General features: G+C 39.2%; 1 protein-coding gene across 4 annotated transcripts in view; it reads right to left on the reverse strand.

Moving 5' to 3' along the window:
* Positions 1 to 20,043, reverse strand: part of LOC137504537 (neurexin-1-beta-like) — a 483,008-nt gene that overhangs the window by 171,217 nt on the left and 291,748 nt on the right. Inside the window, exons 3-4 of one of the 4 annotated variants that reach the window (XM_068233083.1) lie at positions 10,137 to 10,226; positions 8,490 to 8,821 (exon numbers count right to left, since the gene is read on the reverse strand). In XM_068233083.1, the coding sequence (XP_068089184.1) occupies positions 8,490 to 8,702 (213 nt within the window). In that variant the 5' untranslated portion in view covers positions 8,703 to 8,821; positions 10,137 to 10,226. Of the gene's footprint in view, positions 1 to 8,489; positions 8,822 to 10,136; positions 10,227 to 20,043 lie in introns of those variants that run through there. The other 3 variants (XM_068233085.1, XM_068233082.1, XM_068233081.1) reach the window with 3 other exon arrangements.

The following is a 20,043-nucleotide window of genomic DNA, read 5'->3' on the forward strand; positions in this document are numbered from 1 at the left end:
GCATCTAAGCCCCCTTTAAATGCAGGTATAGAGTTTGCCATAACGACTTCCTGTGGCAATGCATTCCACATCTTAATCACTCTTACTGTAAAGAACCCTTTCCTAAATAAATGGCTAAAACATTTTTCCTCCATGCGCAGATCATGTCCTCTAGTCCTTTGAGAAGGCCTAGGGACAAAAAGCTCATCCGCCAAGGTATTATATTGCCCTCTGATGTATTTATACATGTTAATTAGATCCCCTCTAAGGCGTCTTTTCTCTAGACTAAATAAACCCAGTTTATCTAACCTTTCTCGATAAGTGAGACCTTCCATCCCACGCATCAATTTTGTTGCTCGTCTCTGCACCTGCTCTAAAACTGCAATATCTTTTTTGTAATGTGGTGCCCAGAACTGAATTCCATATTCCAGATGTGGCCTTACTAGAGAGTTAAACAGGGGCAATATTATGCTAGCATCTCGAGTTTTTATTTCCCTTTTAATGCATCCCAAAATTTTGTTAGCTTTAGCTGCAGCTGCTTGGCATTGAGTACGATTATTTAACTTGTTGTCAATGAGTACTCCTAAGTCCTTCTCCAAGTTTGATGTCCCCAACTGTATCCCATTTATTTTGTATGGTGCTAGACCATTAGTACGTCCAAAATGCATGACCTTACATTTGTCAACATTGAATTTCATCTGCCATGTATGTGCCCATATAGCCATCCTATCCAGATCCTGTTGCAATATGACACTATCTTCCTGAGAGTTAATGATTCTGCACAATTTTGTATCATCTGCAAAAATAGCAACATTGCTCACTACTGCATCTACTAGGTCATTAATAAATAAATTGAAGAGCACTGGACCCAGAACAGACCCCTGTGGGACCCCACTGCTAACAGTCTCCCATTTTGAGTATGATCCATTGACCACAACTCTTTGTTTTCTGTCCATTAGCCAGTTCCCTATCCATGAACACAGACTCTTCCCCAGTCCTTGCATCCTCAACTTTTGCACCAGACTTTTGTGGGGAACAGTGTCGAAGGCCTTTGCAAAGTCCAAGTATATCACATCTACAGCATTCCCAATATCCATATTAGCATTCACTACCTCATAAAAGCTGAGCATGTTAGTCAAACAGGACCTGTCTTTAGTAAACCCATGTTGATGCTGAGAAATAAGATTATTTTCTACTATGAAGTCATGTATAGTATCTCTTAGTAACCCCTCAAATAGTTTGCATACAACTGATGTTAAACTTACAGGTCTATAATTTCCTGGATCAGATTTTTTGCCCTTCTTAAATAATGGGAAAACGTGGGCTGTACGCCAATCCACTGGGACTCTGCCAGTTGCAAGAGAGTCACAAAAGATAAGATAAAGGGGTTTATCTATAACTGAACTTAATTCCCTTAGGACCCGAGGATGCATGCCATCCGGGCCAGGTGCCTTGTCTATTTTTAATTTATTTAGTCTTGCCTTCACTTCTTCCTGCGTTAAGTATTTAATATTACAGTTAGAAGATTGAGACTCTTCCGCCTCTGTAGTTTGCAACAGTGCTGTTTCTTTTGTGAAGACAGAAGCAAAGAAAGCATTTAATAACTCTGCCTTACCTTGGTCATCCACCATTGAGTTCCCATCCTCATCCTTTAGGAGTCCTATACAGTCAACCTTTCTTTTTTTAGAGTTAATGTACTTGTAAAACTTTTTTGGGTTAGATTTGATATCCTTAGCGATTTGTTTTTCAGCTTCAATCTTTGCCTGCCTAATTTCTTTTTTACAATTTTTATTGCACTCCTTATAATTGCTTAGTGCAGCCTCTGTCCCCTCCTGTTTTAAGACCTTATAGGCATTCTTTTTCCTCTTCATTTTATCTTTAACCTTTCTATTCATCCATAGAGGCCTTTTTTTATTCCTAGACATTTTGTTTCCATATGGGATATACATACTACAGTATTGATTGAGTATAAGTTTAAAAGCTTGCCATTTCCCTTCAGTGTCTTCCCCTTGTAGTACATTATCCCAGTTCACCAAACTTAGTGCCTGCCTAATTTGAGTGAACTTTGCTTTTCTAAAGTTCATAGTTTTAGTGGTCCTGCTGCCCCGTGGCCTATCAGTCACCAGCTCAAACGTTATCATGTTGTGATCACTATTTCCCAAATGTTCTTGAACCTGCACATTTGATACATTATCTGGTCTATTAGAAATGATCAGATCCAGTAACGCATTCCCCCTAGTTGGTTCAGTTACCATTTGAGTCAAGTAATTGTCCTGTAGTGCTGCCAGAAATCTGCTGCTTTTACCAGAATGGGTAGCCTCAATACTCCAGTCAATGTCTGGAAAGTTGAAGTCGCCCATAATTATGACCTCATTTTTACCTGCAGCTTTTTCAATCTGCTGTAGTAATCGCAGTTCTGCAGCTTCATTAATAAGAGGTGGCCTGTAGCATACCCCACTAAGCAATTGGCAACTTTTTTTTCCACCATGAATATTTACCCAAACGGACTCCACATCTTCGCAATCTTCCTCCATCTCATCGTTGAGGACAGCTGTAAGAGAATTCTTAACAAAGAGACAAACCCCTCCACCTTTTTTCCCTGTTCTATCCCTCCTAAACACATTGTATCCTTTTAAATTAGCTATCCAGTCATGGCTTTCATCCATCCATGTCTCGGTTATTCCCAAAATGTCATAGCCTTTGTCATTCAGAATGAACTCTAGTTCGTCTATTTTATTTGCAAGGCTCCGAGCATTGGTTACCATGCACTTTATACTTTTACCACCACATTTACCAATTTTGTTTACATGAAATTGGCTACTTGAATTTTTACCAACCTCCTTAATCTTTACACTGTCCCCACCCCCCTCTCCACCCTCCATAATGATAGGTTCCCACTGTCTTTTTACCTCATCTTGTCTATGTATTGAGACTTTATCCTCCCGCCTCCCCCCAGATCCTAGTTTAAAATCTCCTCCAACCGTTTAGCCATCTTCTCCCCCAATGCAGCTGCACCCTCCCCATTAAGGTGCAGCCCATCCCTGCTGTAGAACCTGTAGCCGACTGCAAAGTCTGCCCAGTTCTCCAGGAACCCAAACCCTTCCTTCCTACACCAATTTCTCAGCCACTTATTTAACTCCCTAAGCTCCCTCTGTCTCTCAGATGTAGCACGTGGCACTGGCAGTATTTCAGAAAACACCACCTTGGAGGTCCTTGCTTTAAGTTTATCTCCAAGTACCTGAAAATCCTTTTTGAGGACCTTCCATCTCCCACTAACTGTGTCATTGGTGCCAATGTGTACCATGACAGCCGGGTCTTCCCCAGCCCCACCCAGTAATCTGTCAATTCTTTCCGCTACATGCCGAACCCGAGCACCCGGGAGGCAACAGACTGTACGGCATTCGCGGTTTCTTCGACAGATTACCCTATCTGTGCGCCTAATAATTGAATCCCCTACCACCAGTACCTGTCTAGCCTTAGCTGCACTCCTATTCCCTTTCTCGTTACAGCAGTCTGCCCCTTGGTTGCTAAGGAGCACATCCTGCTGCAGCATTGCTACTCCTGAATCATCCTCCCCAATATTACGCAAACAAGCATACTTATTAGTGAGGGACAACTCGGGACTAGCCTCCCTGCCACTTTTCCCCCTACCCCTTCTAACTGTGACCCAACTAGCGGCTGCCTCTGCTTCTTGGTCCGGCTGTACTCCACCCTCCTCATCTTCAACGGTTCCATCCAGTGTCTGGATCGTGAGATCCAAGCTCTTCTCCATGTTGTGTATGCTTCTCAGTGTTGCGAGATGCTTATTTAGCTCTGCGACTTCCGCCTCTAACTGAGCAACATGCACACACCCAGGGCAACAGTAAACACCCTCAATCCGCTGATCAAGGCATGCATACATGTTGCAGGATGTACACTGTACAGCATAGTCCAACATGATGACTTTTGTGTGGGGAAAAATTATTTAAAGTAAACTGTGGTGGTAAAAGATGAAATGGGAGAGTGAGTGTAGCTGGGGAGGAGGAAAGGGAGAGTAAGTGAAGTTGGGGAGTGAGTGAAGAGGGGGGGGGGAGGGGAGGAGGGGGAGGGGGGGAGGAGGGGGAGGAGGAGGGGCGGGAGGGGTGGAGGAGTGGAGGTGGAGTGAGTGAAGTTGGGGTGGAGTCCTCAAAATTTAAAGACTACACCACAACGTGCCTAGCACATTCTAACCAATGCAAAAAACCACAATATTGATAGAAGTTTTTTGTTTTTTTTTTGTCCTTACCTACTTCCTCTCACCACTCTCTTTGTGCCTGTGTTGTAACGCCTGTTTTTAACGCCTATGCCACTTGTGTCGCAGCCACTTAGTGAGCAAGCCACAGACTGAGCAAGCTCAGTACTGAGTCCTGAAGCTGACCAAATACCTCCTGTTGCAGCTAGTCCCTCCCCCTAGCCAATTGCCTGCTGCAAAACAAACTAGAGGGAAAAGAAAAAAAATTGTACTTTTAAAAACTGACACTTGCTGTTTAATATCAGATGAACCACACAGACAATCCACCAGATATTGCAGCAGCAAAAAACAATATACAAACAGCAATGTAATATAATTAGTGCTCACAATTCCCAGCAGTGAAGTGATGCAGCCCACCACCAAGATTAAAGGTTTGGCCTACACTTCCTGTTTAATTTAACACCTGTGTTGCAGCTAGTCCCTCCCCCTAGCCAATTGCCTGCTGCAAAACAAACTAGAGGGAAAAGAAAAAAAAATGTGTACTTTTAAAAACTGACACTTGCTGTTTAATATCAGATGAACCACACAGACAATCCACCAGATATTGCAGCAGCAGAATGTAAACCTGTACTGTATTTTTTTTTCTTTCAATAGCTACAAAAAAGCACAACTAACAGTTTAATAAATAATTTATCACAGGGCTTTAAAACATGGCGGTAAGTTCTCACACACATCCATTAGCTGCTGATGAGGGTCCCAATATGAATTATTTACAGTAATAAATCATGTTTGCCATTATAAAAGCCATCCTTTATAAGCTCAGGTCCACCAGGACTTTAGCTGCTTTAGGAGGTCCTGGACTCCTGGCTCTAATGATACTAAATGAAATATAGGACTATTAAAAACACCAATGGTGCAAGTAGTCTTGAACCCCACAAGGACAGCAGCTGGGTGGCAGAGATGGATCATCATAGTGATCAGCTAATGTGACTATTTTCATTTTAACATGATTTGGATAGATGAGAACATGTTGACATTAGAAAATGTTTTCGTTTTTCCCCCCCACCAAATCCATTGAAGTCAATGGGCATTAGAAAACATTTTGAAGCAAGTACATATTTTTGTGAATATATGTATATTACAAAAATCCATTACATATGTTTTCAAAAATGTCCAGTTAGGTAAAAATGTAATTTTTGATGTAATTTGACAATGAAGAAAAAATGGAGGCACAATTGAAAAAATAGAAATACCTTTTAATCCACGGTGTACTGACACGCGGGGTACAGTGGGGGTGAGGGGATGCCTGACAGCTGATTCGCTAAAAAAGCTTCCTCAGAGGCAAAGATTGGGAACAACCTTGTTTTTGCCTCTGAGGAAGCTTTTTTAGCGAAACAGATGTCAGGCACCCCCTCACCCCCACTGTACCCCGCGTGTCAGTACACCGTGGATTAAAAGGTATTTCTATTTTTTCAATTGTGCCTCCATTTTTTCTTCTTTGTCAAATGTCAACTGTTTATATCAATGAATAGGGAAGAACAGAATTCCCTTTTTACATCAAAAATTATGTAGTTTTGTATAAGGGAGAGACAGACTGGCACCAGATGTGGGTGGGTGGGCACTGGATTCACCGGATTGCGTACTCCATAATCAACGTGCTCTCCAGAGCATACACTTGAGCATTTGACAATGAAGAAAAAATGGAGGCATTTCTTGTCAAATGCTCAAGTGTATTACAAAAAAATTGTTCAAAAGTTTTTGAGAAAAATAATTTAAAATATTCAAATAAATTTTTTTTTAAAACCCCGAAAAATTACAGTTTAAAAACAATTTTTTTGTTACATATGTTAAGGAGAATAATGGGTACAAGTTACAAAAAAATTGTTCAAAAAGACCTTGTAGTTTTTGAGAAAAATAATTTAAAATATTCAAAAAAAAATTTTAAACCTAGAAAAATTACAGTTTAAAAACAATAAAATTGATTTTCCTCAAAAAACTACAAGGTCCCTTTTTTGAACAATTCTTTTTGTAAATTGTACCCACTATTCTTCTTAAAATATGTAGCAATTTTGGCAGCACCACCATATATGGGGGCTTTGCTATTCACTGCCAAAGTCGGCACAAAAATATGCATGAATTACATGTAAATTCATGCGTAGTTACGAATGGTAATAATTAACTACAAAATTAATTACGCTATTTCCCCACAATTGTGCATTACGATGAATAATTGTGTATTACGATTCGTAATTATGTATGGGTGTAATTTCTGTTCATTACTAGTATTTACTAAGCCTGCTTGTTCTTAAAGGGACACTTAAGTCAAACAAAAAAAATGAGTTTTACTCACCTAGGGCTTCCAATAGCCCCCTGCAGCTGTCCGGTGCCCTCGCCGTCTCCCTCCGATCCTCCTGGCCCCACCAGCAGCCACTTCCTGTTTCGGTGACAGGAGCTGACAAGCTGGGGACGCGAGTGATTCTTCGCGTTCCTGGCCACAATAGCGCCATCTATGCTGCTGTAGCATATATCATATACCATATAGCAGCATAGAGGGTGCTAATGTGTCTGGGAACGCGAAGAATCACTCGCGTCCCCAGCCTGTCAGCTCCTGTCACCGAAACAGGAAGTGGCTGCCGGCGGGGCCAGGAGGATCGGAGGGAGACGGCGAGGGCACCGGACAGCTGCAGGGGGCTATTGGAAGCCCTAGGTGAGTAAAACTCCTTTTTTTTGTTTGACTTAAGTGTCCCTTTAAAGTAGTTGTGCTGTCTAGGTTTCTCTTTAAATCAATGTGATCTCTGGGGCATTTAGCACCATACACAGGCTACTAGCTTCTAGCAAACTGACAATATTATTGAAGAAACACTTTAGATGCAGTAGGTTTCCCCTCTTTTGCTTTTAATATTTATTTTTGCCAGTAAAGGCTAAAAAAAAGCTGATTACAGAGTTCAGTTTACGACAGCAATATGTGAACATTAAACATAACTGCTGCTTTGTATAGGTGAGTGATACAGACTGATTACTGCAGAGCAGTGCCATGTAGAGTAATTTCACATCGCTGACAGATGGGATATCATGACAACAGAAAATGATCAGTACTTTATTATTATTTATTTTTTTCTTTTTAGTGTTTTGCTTCATACCAGACAGATGAATGAAACCTGCCCTGCAACATTTGGGTAACTGTTTCATATGCATGTGTGAGTATGATTTTTGTAATCTGTACATAAACCAGGCTAAATTTAGTCAAAGTGAACAATTTGGGGCATGAGCAGTGTCTGGAAATGTTGGGTGTCACCATAGTGCTGCCCATATTAAAACACAAACATACTGGCTATAGCTGGAAATTTGGACCATAGGCACCTGCGAAAAATAGCAGTGGCAACATTGCACAACATATTAGTGGGACTTTGTAGGAATGGTGGACCTGCGGGGGGAAATAGTTCACTGGATGTTGGTTACTTCGTAGCCAAACTCTATTGTATAATAGCAGTGAGTGGGGGGGGGAGGGTTAGTTAGTATTAGGAGTAAGTGGGGGTGGTAAGGGTTAGGTTTAGGGTTAGGAGTAGGTTGGGGGTGGATAGGTTTAGGCATAGATAGCGGAGGGTTGAAGTGAGAATCAGGGTACAGAGGCAGATAGTAGAATATTGGTTACCGGTATTCTACCATAATAGTCTATATTCTACTAAAGTGGATAGTAGAATTACAGTAAAATTACCAATATTTTACTATAGTGAATAGTAGAATATCTGTAATGTTACTGAATTTCTACTATAGAAGATAATAGGATATTGGTAAAATTACCAAAAAAATTCTATTTAATTTCTCCTCATGCTGATTTTTAACCGGTTGCGCCCTCAGAGTGAACAGATGAGAAAGGCTGGACTGGGCAACTGTTATTGCATCAAAAACAGCAACAAAATTACAGCATTCCTAATCAGGCTGCAACTGAAATGAAACCAACAGAGGTGTGCAGTGCCCCCCAGGGACTGAAATACACACCTTGAATACAATTCACATACAAAACTATGCACTAAACCCTAATCCAGATAAATTGAATGCAGTTGAATGATACACATGGATGCAGCAAGCCACAATTAGACTTACACCTTGTACAATGTGTTGTACAAACTGTTATTGCATGTCTATGGGTACGGTTTGCACTAATCTTATATCCTAAAATAAAATAAATATGCTTGGTAAATTGAAAAAAAAAGATGCATGATTATATTGTACTACATTGATTACACAAAATGTCTAGGTAGAGTTTGGATTCTTGCAAGTATAATAAATCAACACCAACCTCAGGTCTACTAACCTGACCACCTGGTTCCCTTGTCGGTGTTTTCGGTCTTCTAGCGCTGGTGGCCAGTGTAGTAGTGGTTTCCATAATCGAGGTGGACATTTCGGACTGCATTGCTGTGGCTGTTGACTCCGTAGTCATAGATGAAGGCACATCACCAACAAGTCTTACATTTCCCTCTATTACGATGTTGGCATCACTTTCAGCAGCCATGTTGAGAACTTTTAAGCCATTGTAGTAGAGGCCACTAAGCTGGCCTTGAAATGGATGTCCCCGGTCCTTCCCTCCGATTTTAATAGTTGCCTGGCTATTGAAGATTGTGAGTTGGCGTCCTGCAAAAATAATATTACATACATGCAAAAATGTTGACTGTGAACTCCATAGTCTGGAAAAGATGACTAACAAATATTTTATGAAATGAATGGTGATCGCAATAAACTATAAGGTAGAAATACATCTCATAATCCATTGCTTTAAATGAAATGACCATGACATGTATATCTATTAATAAAAAAAATATAGCTACTATTATGAAAGTCAGAGCTGAAAGGCCAATCAAAGGTACAAATTAAGTTTGTTGCATTGAAATGTCAAAATGATTATTTTTCTAGCTTGCAATATGGGCCATATGTTATATATACTTTGCCAAACAGATAAACTACTACATTTTAACTCGGAATCAAGTTAACACTTTAAGGCATGAAACAACATGCATATAAATTTGATTCACGAATGTGTGAGTTAATAAAATGTTAAAACATGCAAGCAAACAATAGCAAGACATGTCTTTGGGTATTTAGTCATGAAAAGTAATTAGCATTACTTTTTATACATTTACTACTATAGTATAAAATTTAGTTTGCTTCACCACCAGTTAAGAAAAGAAACGCATCATTATGCAGCCAAAGTATAAAATAGCTCTGATTGGCATTTAGCGAGAAGACTAACAATTAAAACAGATTCTTTCTGATGTAAAAGCGACTTCAAGTAATGATACACATACCAATGGTGAAATTATGGCACAATTTCATTACACAAAGAAATCCTTAAAAACACTGCCAGTATTTTGAAATCACAGATACAGTTTTTAAGCAGATTGGTCTCTGCATACCATTAGCATGCACATAATTTTAGGTTCTGTTTTAATTAAGGTTTGTTCATAAATTCCTTGAAAGGATGCAAATGTTAAAGGGACTTCACTTTGATTGGCAATTCATTTTGCCCACTATTTAGAATACCTGTAGTTTATGCCAAGATGTTTTTTTTCTCAGGCTCATCAGAAAGATAAGAAAACTACACATATTTTAGTTAATAATTTAGGTGTGGGAATAGGAAAAAAACAGTCTATGAATAATTTAGAAAGTTTGGTTAAAGTCATCTATGAGTTCATTCATAGATTGAGTTAGAGTATTGAATTTACAGTCCCTTTAACCTTAAGTTAACAGGGTACGATTATTAAACATCTAAACAGGTATGAAAATTATTAAACACCGTATGCAGAATGTCACTATCTAAATTTTACTGTTTTAAAAGTTTTTAAGTTAGGTTTACTGAAAATTTATTTTAAAGTTTATTAGAGTTACAATAAAACACTACTTGGTTATGTTCAAATTATTTTTAGTTGAAGTTTTAATCAATGTTTTTTACCTTTGTCGAGTAGCCAATCATCAACTACTCGACCAAGTCGAAATGGAATTCGCTGTCTAGCAATCGCCAGGCGTTCGTTATCATTGTTTCCTTTAAAGTTTAAAGAGACATTTCATTGGTTAAAATCTGTAAGGTCAAAGGTTAAACGTTAATACTTAAAGCTTGAGCTATACAGTTGCCACATGACTTTTTGAAATTTGGATTTTTAAAAAAATGGTACCTAAAACATGTCATATTTCATTCATTCATTTAGTTTATTTTAGCAAACAAAATTATTCCTATGTTAATGGAGAATTAGAAATCTGCACTTGAATTAGGTTATTAAAATTATGTTATAAACAGACCCAAAAAACATATTTAAGCATCAAGTCAGCGTTTTTTGGTATTTATTATCTAGTTAAACATGTTCAGATGTAACATATTTAATTTTTCAGGATACATCCAACTTCATAATCCAGGTTAGTAATTAAAAAAAAAAGTCTAGAAATCTGTAAACCATATTTGGATGTGTTACCAATGCATCCATGTTACCAAATATGACAAAACTGATTTATATCCACAAGATTCAAAAAATCATATGGTACAAATGCATTGCAAGTTAAATTAATTAAATAATAAAAATGGAGTACTAAAACTGATGATCTTCAGTTAATATTGAAAAAAGGACTTGACAAAAGTTATTTCATTTGTATTTAGGCATTTATCTAAGCGGAATGATATCCATCCTAATTAAGATTTCATTACAGGTATATATAGTTTTCCTCTAATTCTCTACTGGAATCTTTAATTGTTTCACTTGACAATTTACATGTAATTTTGATACAAATTAGCCAAAACAAATGCAAGAAACAAAACGAGGCAACTTCAAATAGTTCTTACAAAACAGAGAATTGTACATTATTGCTTCTATTTAAGGAGGTTCGAGAAGAACAGATGCTGCATTTCTCTCTTCAATCATGCTTCGAAATGTGAACGTTTTATGTATAAATCATCCTTATTTTAGCAACAATCCTTCAAGTGCATTGTGCATTAAAGATAAGTTCCAGGCTGAGAGAAAATCAGCCTAGACAATCCCAAGTCAATGTCTAGTAATGTCACATACATAAAAGCAACTTGATTGATCACATGGCAACAATTATGTCTTGGAATGAAGATATTTAGGGATTGTTTTTACACACTGGAAACACTTGGAATAGATAAGGGAAGACCAAGGCCTTGGATTCAGGGAACCAGACACACTTTTGATATAGAACTGCAACCTCCGGAAACCATGCCAACATCCCGTGCTGAAGCCTTTTAATAGCTGAGCATGACAGTATAACTATTGTTTATTTTATTTTTGTAATCATTTCAAGACATACATTTTTGCTATTTAAAAACCTACATGTAGATTGCATGGATATGACATATATGAGTGCTCCACAAGCCATTTGGCCATCTATAGGTGTTTATGTCTCCCTATATTCCATTGCCACAGACGCCAACAAGGCATCTAGTATGGAATTTTGGCTCAGTGCCAACTTTCTAAATTACTTGAAATAGGCAAATAATTCTTAGTTGATGCAGCAATATGCAAATGTTACTGCAAATCTATGCAACTTGAATATGGACCAATGAAATGCTTTCACTTCAAGATATCATTGGTCCATTTTACAATAGTTTTTCATAATAATAAGTATAATTCTATGTCATGATTATTAGCGTAATTCTCAATCATCTCAAATGTATGTGCACCTCAACAGCAATCCTACTGACTCATTTTGACTATAAAGCAGGTAGTTTAGGGCAAGACTTTTAATAAACACAATACAAACGTAGCTGGTACTGGTGTGTAGCTTTTGTAAAAGATAGCTGGCAGTCTAATGGTTATCACTTCATACCTTTTAGCAACTAATACATTTAGCCACTGGCAACAAGTTCCTGGATCCTAAGATTCCTGAAAAAAACTAATCAATGTGCTCAAATAATTTTTCAATCGGTACTAATTGTGCACAAAGTTGAAAATTCCACTCTTGAAGTTTGTAAATATTCGCTAATCTTAATAATTTTCCATCAACATCTGTCAATGTAAAATGCTCTATTGGAAGAGTTTTTATTACTCTTTATGCTTAGGTGTCAGTGTGTGCTGATTAATATATCGTATGTGCCTGATGTTTGCATATGCGATATACCCGCGACAGATTGTTGGCCTGATGAAGTGAGATGTTTGGGCTCATGAAACATGTTGCCTTGTGCTATTAAATGTTTTTACCCCTTGCTATAAGTGTGCCATCCTTTGAGGTAAGCCACCTCACTTTTTTTAATGTTTTTAAATATAGTTTATCTTCTTGGGTGCCTCTCCACCTTGTGTGATTAATATACAGTCACTTGTGTCTTAGCTCAGCAATGATTAAGTGTAGATAATCAAGTTACTACTTAGGAAAGTCTGTTGCAGGACATAAAAGACTGCAGAGGCAATGTTGGATGCGAAGGGCATTGCTATTTTAAATACTTTATAGCATATTCTCTTTTAATTAAAAATTTGACTTTGAAATGATTCTGAATGAGTTGTTCCCAACATTCATAGAGGTTACCAGAGTGACTTTTGTTCCATCCATCATAATATCAACTACACTTCTTACAAACAAGGAAAGAGACATTTGGATAAAATACTCGATTTTATGTAAAATTATATTCTGTCAGCCAAAATAATGTGGTAGCAGCTTATTTAAATGCACATACAGATTTTTTGTGTTCTTTCTCGAATTTTCTTTTAAGAATGGGTAATTATTCAGTCACCATTCAGCCTTTGCATTGGTGCATCAATAGAAAGAGCCCACTGACAAACAATCATTATAGTTTTGAATTCCAACACAGTTTAAAACTTAGATGACTGATGGAATGTGACTTTAAACAGATCTGAGTCAGAAGAATTCAAGTTTAACAGGTGTAGTTATAAAACGTTTACCATACAGATCTGATTCACTTTTCCTTTATCAAAGCAAACATTCCCGATCCATTAGGCCCCCAGAAAATGGCTGAACTTGTAAAATAGAGCTAAAATAATTGATGCAAATATATTGCATTGTTAAACAGATCCCCGTTGTTGTAAAATAGAGCTAAAATAATTGATGCAAATATATTGCATTGTTAAACAGATCCCCGTCTGAACGTTTGTGGATAAAACACATTACAAAACAACGACATATGTTGCTTTTATTTCTGTAGTCATTGCAACACTTTCTGGCCTTGTCTTGTAGAGTCAAAATTGCAAGTAAATATAATTTGAATAATTTTTCATGACTTTGTAGGTGACTGCAGAAGAAGATGTAAAGATCAATGTAATAACCCTTAATTAAATTGTGTCATGTGTAACATTGATAAATGTTATTTTAATTCTGTAAGAAAAGTTTAGCTTTTATTCATTAACTCACAAAAATAACTGTACTTTATCTAAGAAACAAAAAACAATCATTTTTAAATGATTACTGTACATTTAAATGTTTCAACTAGGGATGATCAGTGAGATGCAAATAATTCTGAGTTTATGCAGGGTTATGCAAAATATGCAGCCTAAAAAAGGCCAACGTGAAATGTGATTGCACAATGATCACTAGAAAAGAGTGGAGCGCGCCATAGTGTATTACATCAAAGGATGGACATTTATTGCACTTACAAGTTATACTCACAATGTTCAAAATTCAATTGAGCGTGTCAGCGGGCAGCCAGCCGCTATGGATCAGTGGAGGATAACGCGCTGTGGCCGGCAGCCAAGGCGATGTAATACACTATGGCGCGCTCCACTCTTTTCTAGTGATCATTGTGCAACAAACCCTACCACGGAGCGTCGCAGTGTATACACCTGTAGAGAAATCAGCCATTTGTGACAACTTGGGACCAGGAGCGCAAGAATTTTGTTTGTAGCTGTGAAATGTGATTGGTCCATTATCAAGATGCATAAATTTGCATGCAAAACTGGCATGATCAAGCATCACATTTGCATCCCATTGATCATCTCTAATGGCTGTATTCTGCAGAGATACCAATGATGTACGTTATGAATGTTCTGGAGCTTTGCATGCAAACTATAATCATTACCAGTCACTCTCCAAAACAGCTCATTATCTTTATCTAAGAGGTAGAATAGAATCTGAGGCTAGCAGATTACTGACTTATTAACACACATGCTGCCTAAATTGATCAGTTTCTCGAAGTTTTGATATGCTGCTTTTGACTCCAGAGCGATTTAAATTTGTCTATGAGTAGCATTTTACCTAATAACTACTGTCTAGTATTACAGACAGCTGCCACTGAGATTGGACTGACGTGCTTGCAACCATAGAATTCCCATGGATATTTAGGATCTCATTGCAGTAAAGCTAGAGCAGGGATGCCCAGCTCTAGTCTTCAAGGGCCGAGAGCCTAACACATTTTTGGCACAGCTCAATTTTATTGATGGGACTAAATCCCAATTTGCTATTTCAAACACATTTGCTATGTATCTGCCTATCCTAATCACTGGCATGAATATGACCCTTGAGAACTGAAGTTAGGCATCCCTGAGCTAGAGAATCTGCAGGAAGGCAAAAGGATTCACGAAATTATAATTCTTGCCTTGTGTGGACCAATGATGACAAAATCTGAGAGAGTAGACTCTGGAAAATATTATGAACTAAACTATACACAGCTGCTGTGGTTTCAAGTATTGTTATAGGGACTTCAGCTTGAAGTTAAAATATAATATTTAGTGATTAGTAAATATGAAACCTTTGCTAAATGCTGGTTTCCATGTAAATGTGGAAACATTAAACAGGCAGGCATTGGGCTTGATTTACAAAACGGTGCTAACTTTAGCACTGGCCCTTAGCACGTCTAAACTCAGTTGAAATGTGAGAAGTAGTGATCGTGCGCAAAGTACCGCGCTCAAAGTTTTGCGCGCGCACTGCACAGAGTGCAGGGCGCTCCACGCGAAGTGCCCACTAAAGCCTATGGGACTTAGCGCGCGCATAGGAGTTTGCGCGCGCAAAACTTTGCGCGCGATACCTAGCGCACGATCTGATTGAGAAAACTGGTGCTAACTTACTTAGCACCCTGGTTAGCGCGCCTTAAGACTTTAGACGTGCTAAGTAGGTTAACACCTCTTAGTAAATCAAGCCCATAGTCCGTTATGTTCGTTGGACATCATGATATTGAACGCTGTTCACGTTGTGCATGTGATCAATCGCTTGTGACCAAGGTCTTTTCAGCATATCTAACCGAAACATTTAACCGATTTGGGCCCAAAATCGTTCGACTCATCGATCAGACATGCTTATTACAGCACTGATTTTCATCTGATTCAATAAAATTATCGATCGGGCCACAAAACCAGCAGATGTATGGCCACCTTAACTACTTTGTGGCTTCAGGGCATGGCTTTAACACCCTAGGAACTACAAACGCACCTTGAACCCAAACAGAAGCTCTGCATATACACCAAAAGCAAGGCTGCTAAGTGGGAGCAGCTGACCAAAAACGAACAACTGTGTATGCTCGGTGTGTATTCGACCCCACAAGTGGGGCTTGCACTCTTTTGCAGGTGGGCACTAGTCTGTTTTTAAGTAGCGCTGCTCATTTCCTTGCTATGTACTAATGTTGTTCGTTTTTGGTCAGCTGCTCCCACTTAACAGCCATGCTTTTGGTGTATATGCAGAGCTTCTGTTTGGGTTCAAGGTGCGTTTGTAGTTCCTGGGGGGCTCAGCGCATCTCTGATGGAGGCCATTCGGAGGCGGCCTGGTGTTGCGCTGATCCACCTTGTGCGCAATTTTCAATTTTTGATTTTATTTGATTAGCCGCACCCAGGCTATGCATATACATAGGTTAGGATTTAGTTAGTGTTAGGCCCCTCCCATGGAGGATTGACTTCTTCGCAGTGGGAGGGACGAGTACTTAATAGGTTGCATGCAAGCTGTTAATGGAAACCAACATCCTCCTCTAGTGGTAGACAGGTCATGTGTATGCTCGGTGTGTATTCGACCCCACAAGTGGGGCTTGCACTCTTTTGCAGGTAGGCACTAGTCTGTTTTTAAGTAGCGCTGCTCATTTCCTTGCTATGTACTAATGGCTTTAACACCGTTAGCACACTACCTAAATCTATTGCATTGTGATTTCTGATAGAACCAATGACATGCAAAGACTCTTTGGTTTAACTAGACAGTGCTGTGCTTAATACCTTCATACCACGTCATTTTATTATATTTTTATTACAAATGCCTGTCATTTTGTTGTGTCATTGATTGACAATCGTGCAATATCCGATTAGCAGGGCAGAGTAGATAGTCACACGTTACACACACTCTGGAGATGATTCCCTATGTTTTATAAAGGAATGTGTCCCATGATTAGGTCTTCCATATCTCATAAGTGAGACACAAGGGTTATGAGAAACAGCGGTAATTGTGCCTCCATAGACATACTGGAGAAGTCACCTTGGAGCAGTGATCAAAAATAAGCTTCATTTACTGGATTTGCTGAAGTGTTTCTTGCACTTCCTAAAGCATTTCTTCCAACAAAATAAATAAACCATAAATAAACCATGTGAATTAAAACAAAAAACAGATTTCTTCTTGAAAAAAAAAAAAGGTACGGGAAAACGAGAAGAGCTCTAAAAAAAATATTGTCACTATCAGGTAACACAGTGCACAAAAATTGCTGAAATAATTGCTACTGCAAAAATAAAAAAAAATAAGAAAAAAATGTAAATTTAGACTACATGCATATAAGGTCGTACATTTTTCCCAGAGTAAAATGCCTGATATTGTTTTCCTATGTAGCTTTCTCCTACAGTAGGTATTATTATTATTATTATTATTATTATTATTATTATTATTATATCTGTTGTTGATGGTTGGATGTTGGTTTTGGCCTAGTCCATCTCAAGTCATCATTTGGTATTTTCCTTTATTTTTAAAAGAACTCCCTGGACAGTAGTAGCAAAGTCCAATTGCCAAAATAATGGCACATAAGTAGGGAGGACTTTGCAGGGGTGCTTTGAGAATCCACCATGAGTAGCTGGCCTGTCCAAAACCTGCCAGATTTGGCAGATTAATATGCAACATTAGGGAAAAAAAAGTAATTTGTAGTTCATTTCACTTTGTGACAGATGTACATTTTTCATAACTGTTGGACTTTAACCTCTTGAGGACTGCTGTGTTAAACCCCCCTAAAGACCAGGCACATTTTCATTAAATTGGCCACTGCAGCTTTAAGGCCAACCTGCAGGACCGCAAAACACAGCACACACGTGAATCCTCCCCCCTTTTCTCCCCACCAACAGAGCTGTCTGTTGGTGGGGTCTGATCGCCCCCCCTCCCAGTGTTTGTTTGTTTATTTGTGTTTGTTTATTTGTTTTTTTTAAAATAAAAAGTGTGTTTTTTTCTCCTGTTGCATACCCCCCTCCCTCCCTCCCCCCGCCGGCCAATCCCTGTGATCAGCTGTCATAGGCTTCAGCCTATGACAGCCGATCACCTCTGTGGCTCAGGAGGGGACAGCCATGTCACACAGCTGTCCCCAGTACAGCGCTGCTGCTGATCGCAGCGCTGTACGGGTAATTAGACAGCGATTACGCTGTCTAACAGTCTCCCGAGCAGCAATAGCCACTCAGAGACTGAAGAGGGGGCGGAGCTTCGCCCTCCGAGAATGAGATGCGCGCTCAGCGTGCACGCGATCTCATTCAAAACAGAGCCCCAGGACTTAACGCCAATCGGCATTAGGCGGTTTTGGGGCTGCCGCCGCGGCCACGCCCTTCGGCGTGACGCGGTCGGCAAAAGGTTAATATATGCATTAATCATTTAAACATTAGGTAAAAGAGCCTGTTAGTAACACTAAGTTCAGGGGGGAGTCTGTATCATCCTTCAAACCTGACACTAAGCTAAACTCTTGAAATAAAATATAAGTAATTAACTCACAAATAGCTGTTTCAGGAACAGTTAACATTTTCAGGGTGGAAATTTACATCTTTAATACCCTGGCTATAAAATTATTAACATACCTAGCAAATATGCTGCCAGCTATAACATGTATGGGGGCTTTCCTATTAACTCCTAAAGTTTGTGCCATTGACTTCAATACAATTTGTTACACTGTTTTGGCCAAAACTTGCCGAACAACTCAAAGTTTGAGAAAACATTTGCAGGACTGCCAGAGGCATTCCTGCTCATCCCTACTGCCCAACTCAACCTGATTTGGGACTGCACGTTATATTAATCTATGAACAGAGGTAACAATGCCATCTAGAAGGGTGCCAACATTTTTCGGGAAAATCTTTAATAAGTGGGCTATTTTAAAGCTCAAGCCCAGACAAAAAAATAACTTTAACATTATGTAATTAATTAATGTCAAAATTAAAGTTACTTGTTTTAGCTTATAAAGATTTGAATAATATTATCCTCAATGTTTACCCCAGTGTCTCAGTGGCTACCTGCTCCACATATCCAGACTTCTGACACCAGTGGTTACTGACTACTAATGATGCTACAATGGTGTCAAACATGGTGCTGTTACATCACAAAACCAGAGGAGAGCCATGTTTCTGCAGAGCACAACTTCCTACAAGCAAAACTTCAGCAACTCCACTTAGAGTCCAGAGGCATGGCTAACAAAAAGCAGTCTGTAAACCCAGCTCTATTCACAGAATGAAGCGAATGCAAGGCCTGTCAACTGACTGCATGCAAAGTGTCTCCACCTACCAACTGGATTAAAGTACAACTATCGTGAAAATTATAACATTTAAACTACATATTAGCACATACAAATAAGAAGTACATTTCTTCCGGAGTAAATTACGCTATAAATTACTTTTCTCCTATGTTGCTGACACTTACAGTAGGTAGTAGAAATCTTACATTACTAACAAGTTTTATGCTAGTCCATCTCTTCATGGGTGATTCTCAGCATGGCCTTTATTTTTTATAAAGACACTCCCTGAAATGGATTTATACAAATATGCTGGCAAGCCTCCCTGCTCGCTTCACACTTTTTTGGCAGTTGGACGGAGCAACTGCCATTTGCTTAATGCTTTTGTAAATACAAAAACCTGAGAAGCCCCCTTGAGGAGATGGGCTACTCCAAGACCTGTCGATTCTGTCAGATTTCTACTACCTACTGTAAGTGACAACAACATAGGAGAAAAGTAATTTATGGCTCATTTTACTCTGGAAGAAATGTACTTCTTATTTGAATGTGTTTACAAATTTTATGATTTTTGCGATAGTCGTCTTTTAACTGCCGGTGAGCTGTATTCATGTGACCAAATTGAGAAGTGAGAAAAAGATGGCCACGTTGTTCTTTACTACTAGATAAATTGTGTTACCGTAGATTGGGGACTTGACAATGTACGTAAAGATGCTTTTCTTTCTAATCTGGTTTTAGGTTTTTACTATTATACTTAAAGGGATACTGTAGGGGGGTCGGGGGAAAATGAGCTGAACTTACCCGGGGCTTCTAATGGTCCCCCGCAGACATCCTGTGCCCGCGCAGCCGCTCACCGATGCTCCGGCCCCGCCTCCAGTTCACTTCTGGAATTTCTGACTTTAAAACAGAAAACCACTGCGCCTGCGTTGCCGTGTCCTCGATTCCGCTGATGTCATCAACAGTGCACAACGCAGGCCCAGTATGGTCTGTGTCTGCGCAGTACACTCCTGGTGACATCAGCGGGAGCGAGGACACGGCAACGCAGGCGCAGTGGTTTTCTGACTTTAAAGTCAGAAATTCCAGAAGTGAACCAGAGGCGGGGCCGGAGCATTGGGGAGTGGCTGCGCCAACACAGGATGTCTGCGGGGGACCATTAGAAGCCCCGGGTAAGTTCAGCTCATTTTCCCCCGACCCCCCTACAGTATCCCTTTAAGTTAAATAGACTTCTAAAACCTATAAATTGTAATTAACCATCCTG

Source organism: Hyperolius riggenbachi, chromosome 4, assembly GCF_040937935.1.
Source record: "Hyperolius riggenbachi isolate aHypRig1 chromosome 4, aHypRig1.pri, whole genome shotgun sequence".
Classification (NCBI taxonomy): Eukaryota; Metazoa; Chordata; class Amphibia; order Anura; family Hyperoliidae; genus Hyperolius; species Hyperolius riggenbachi.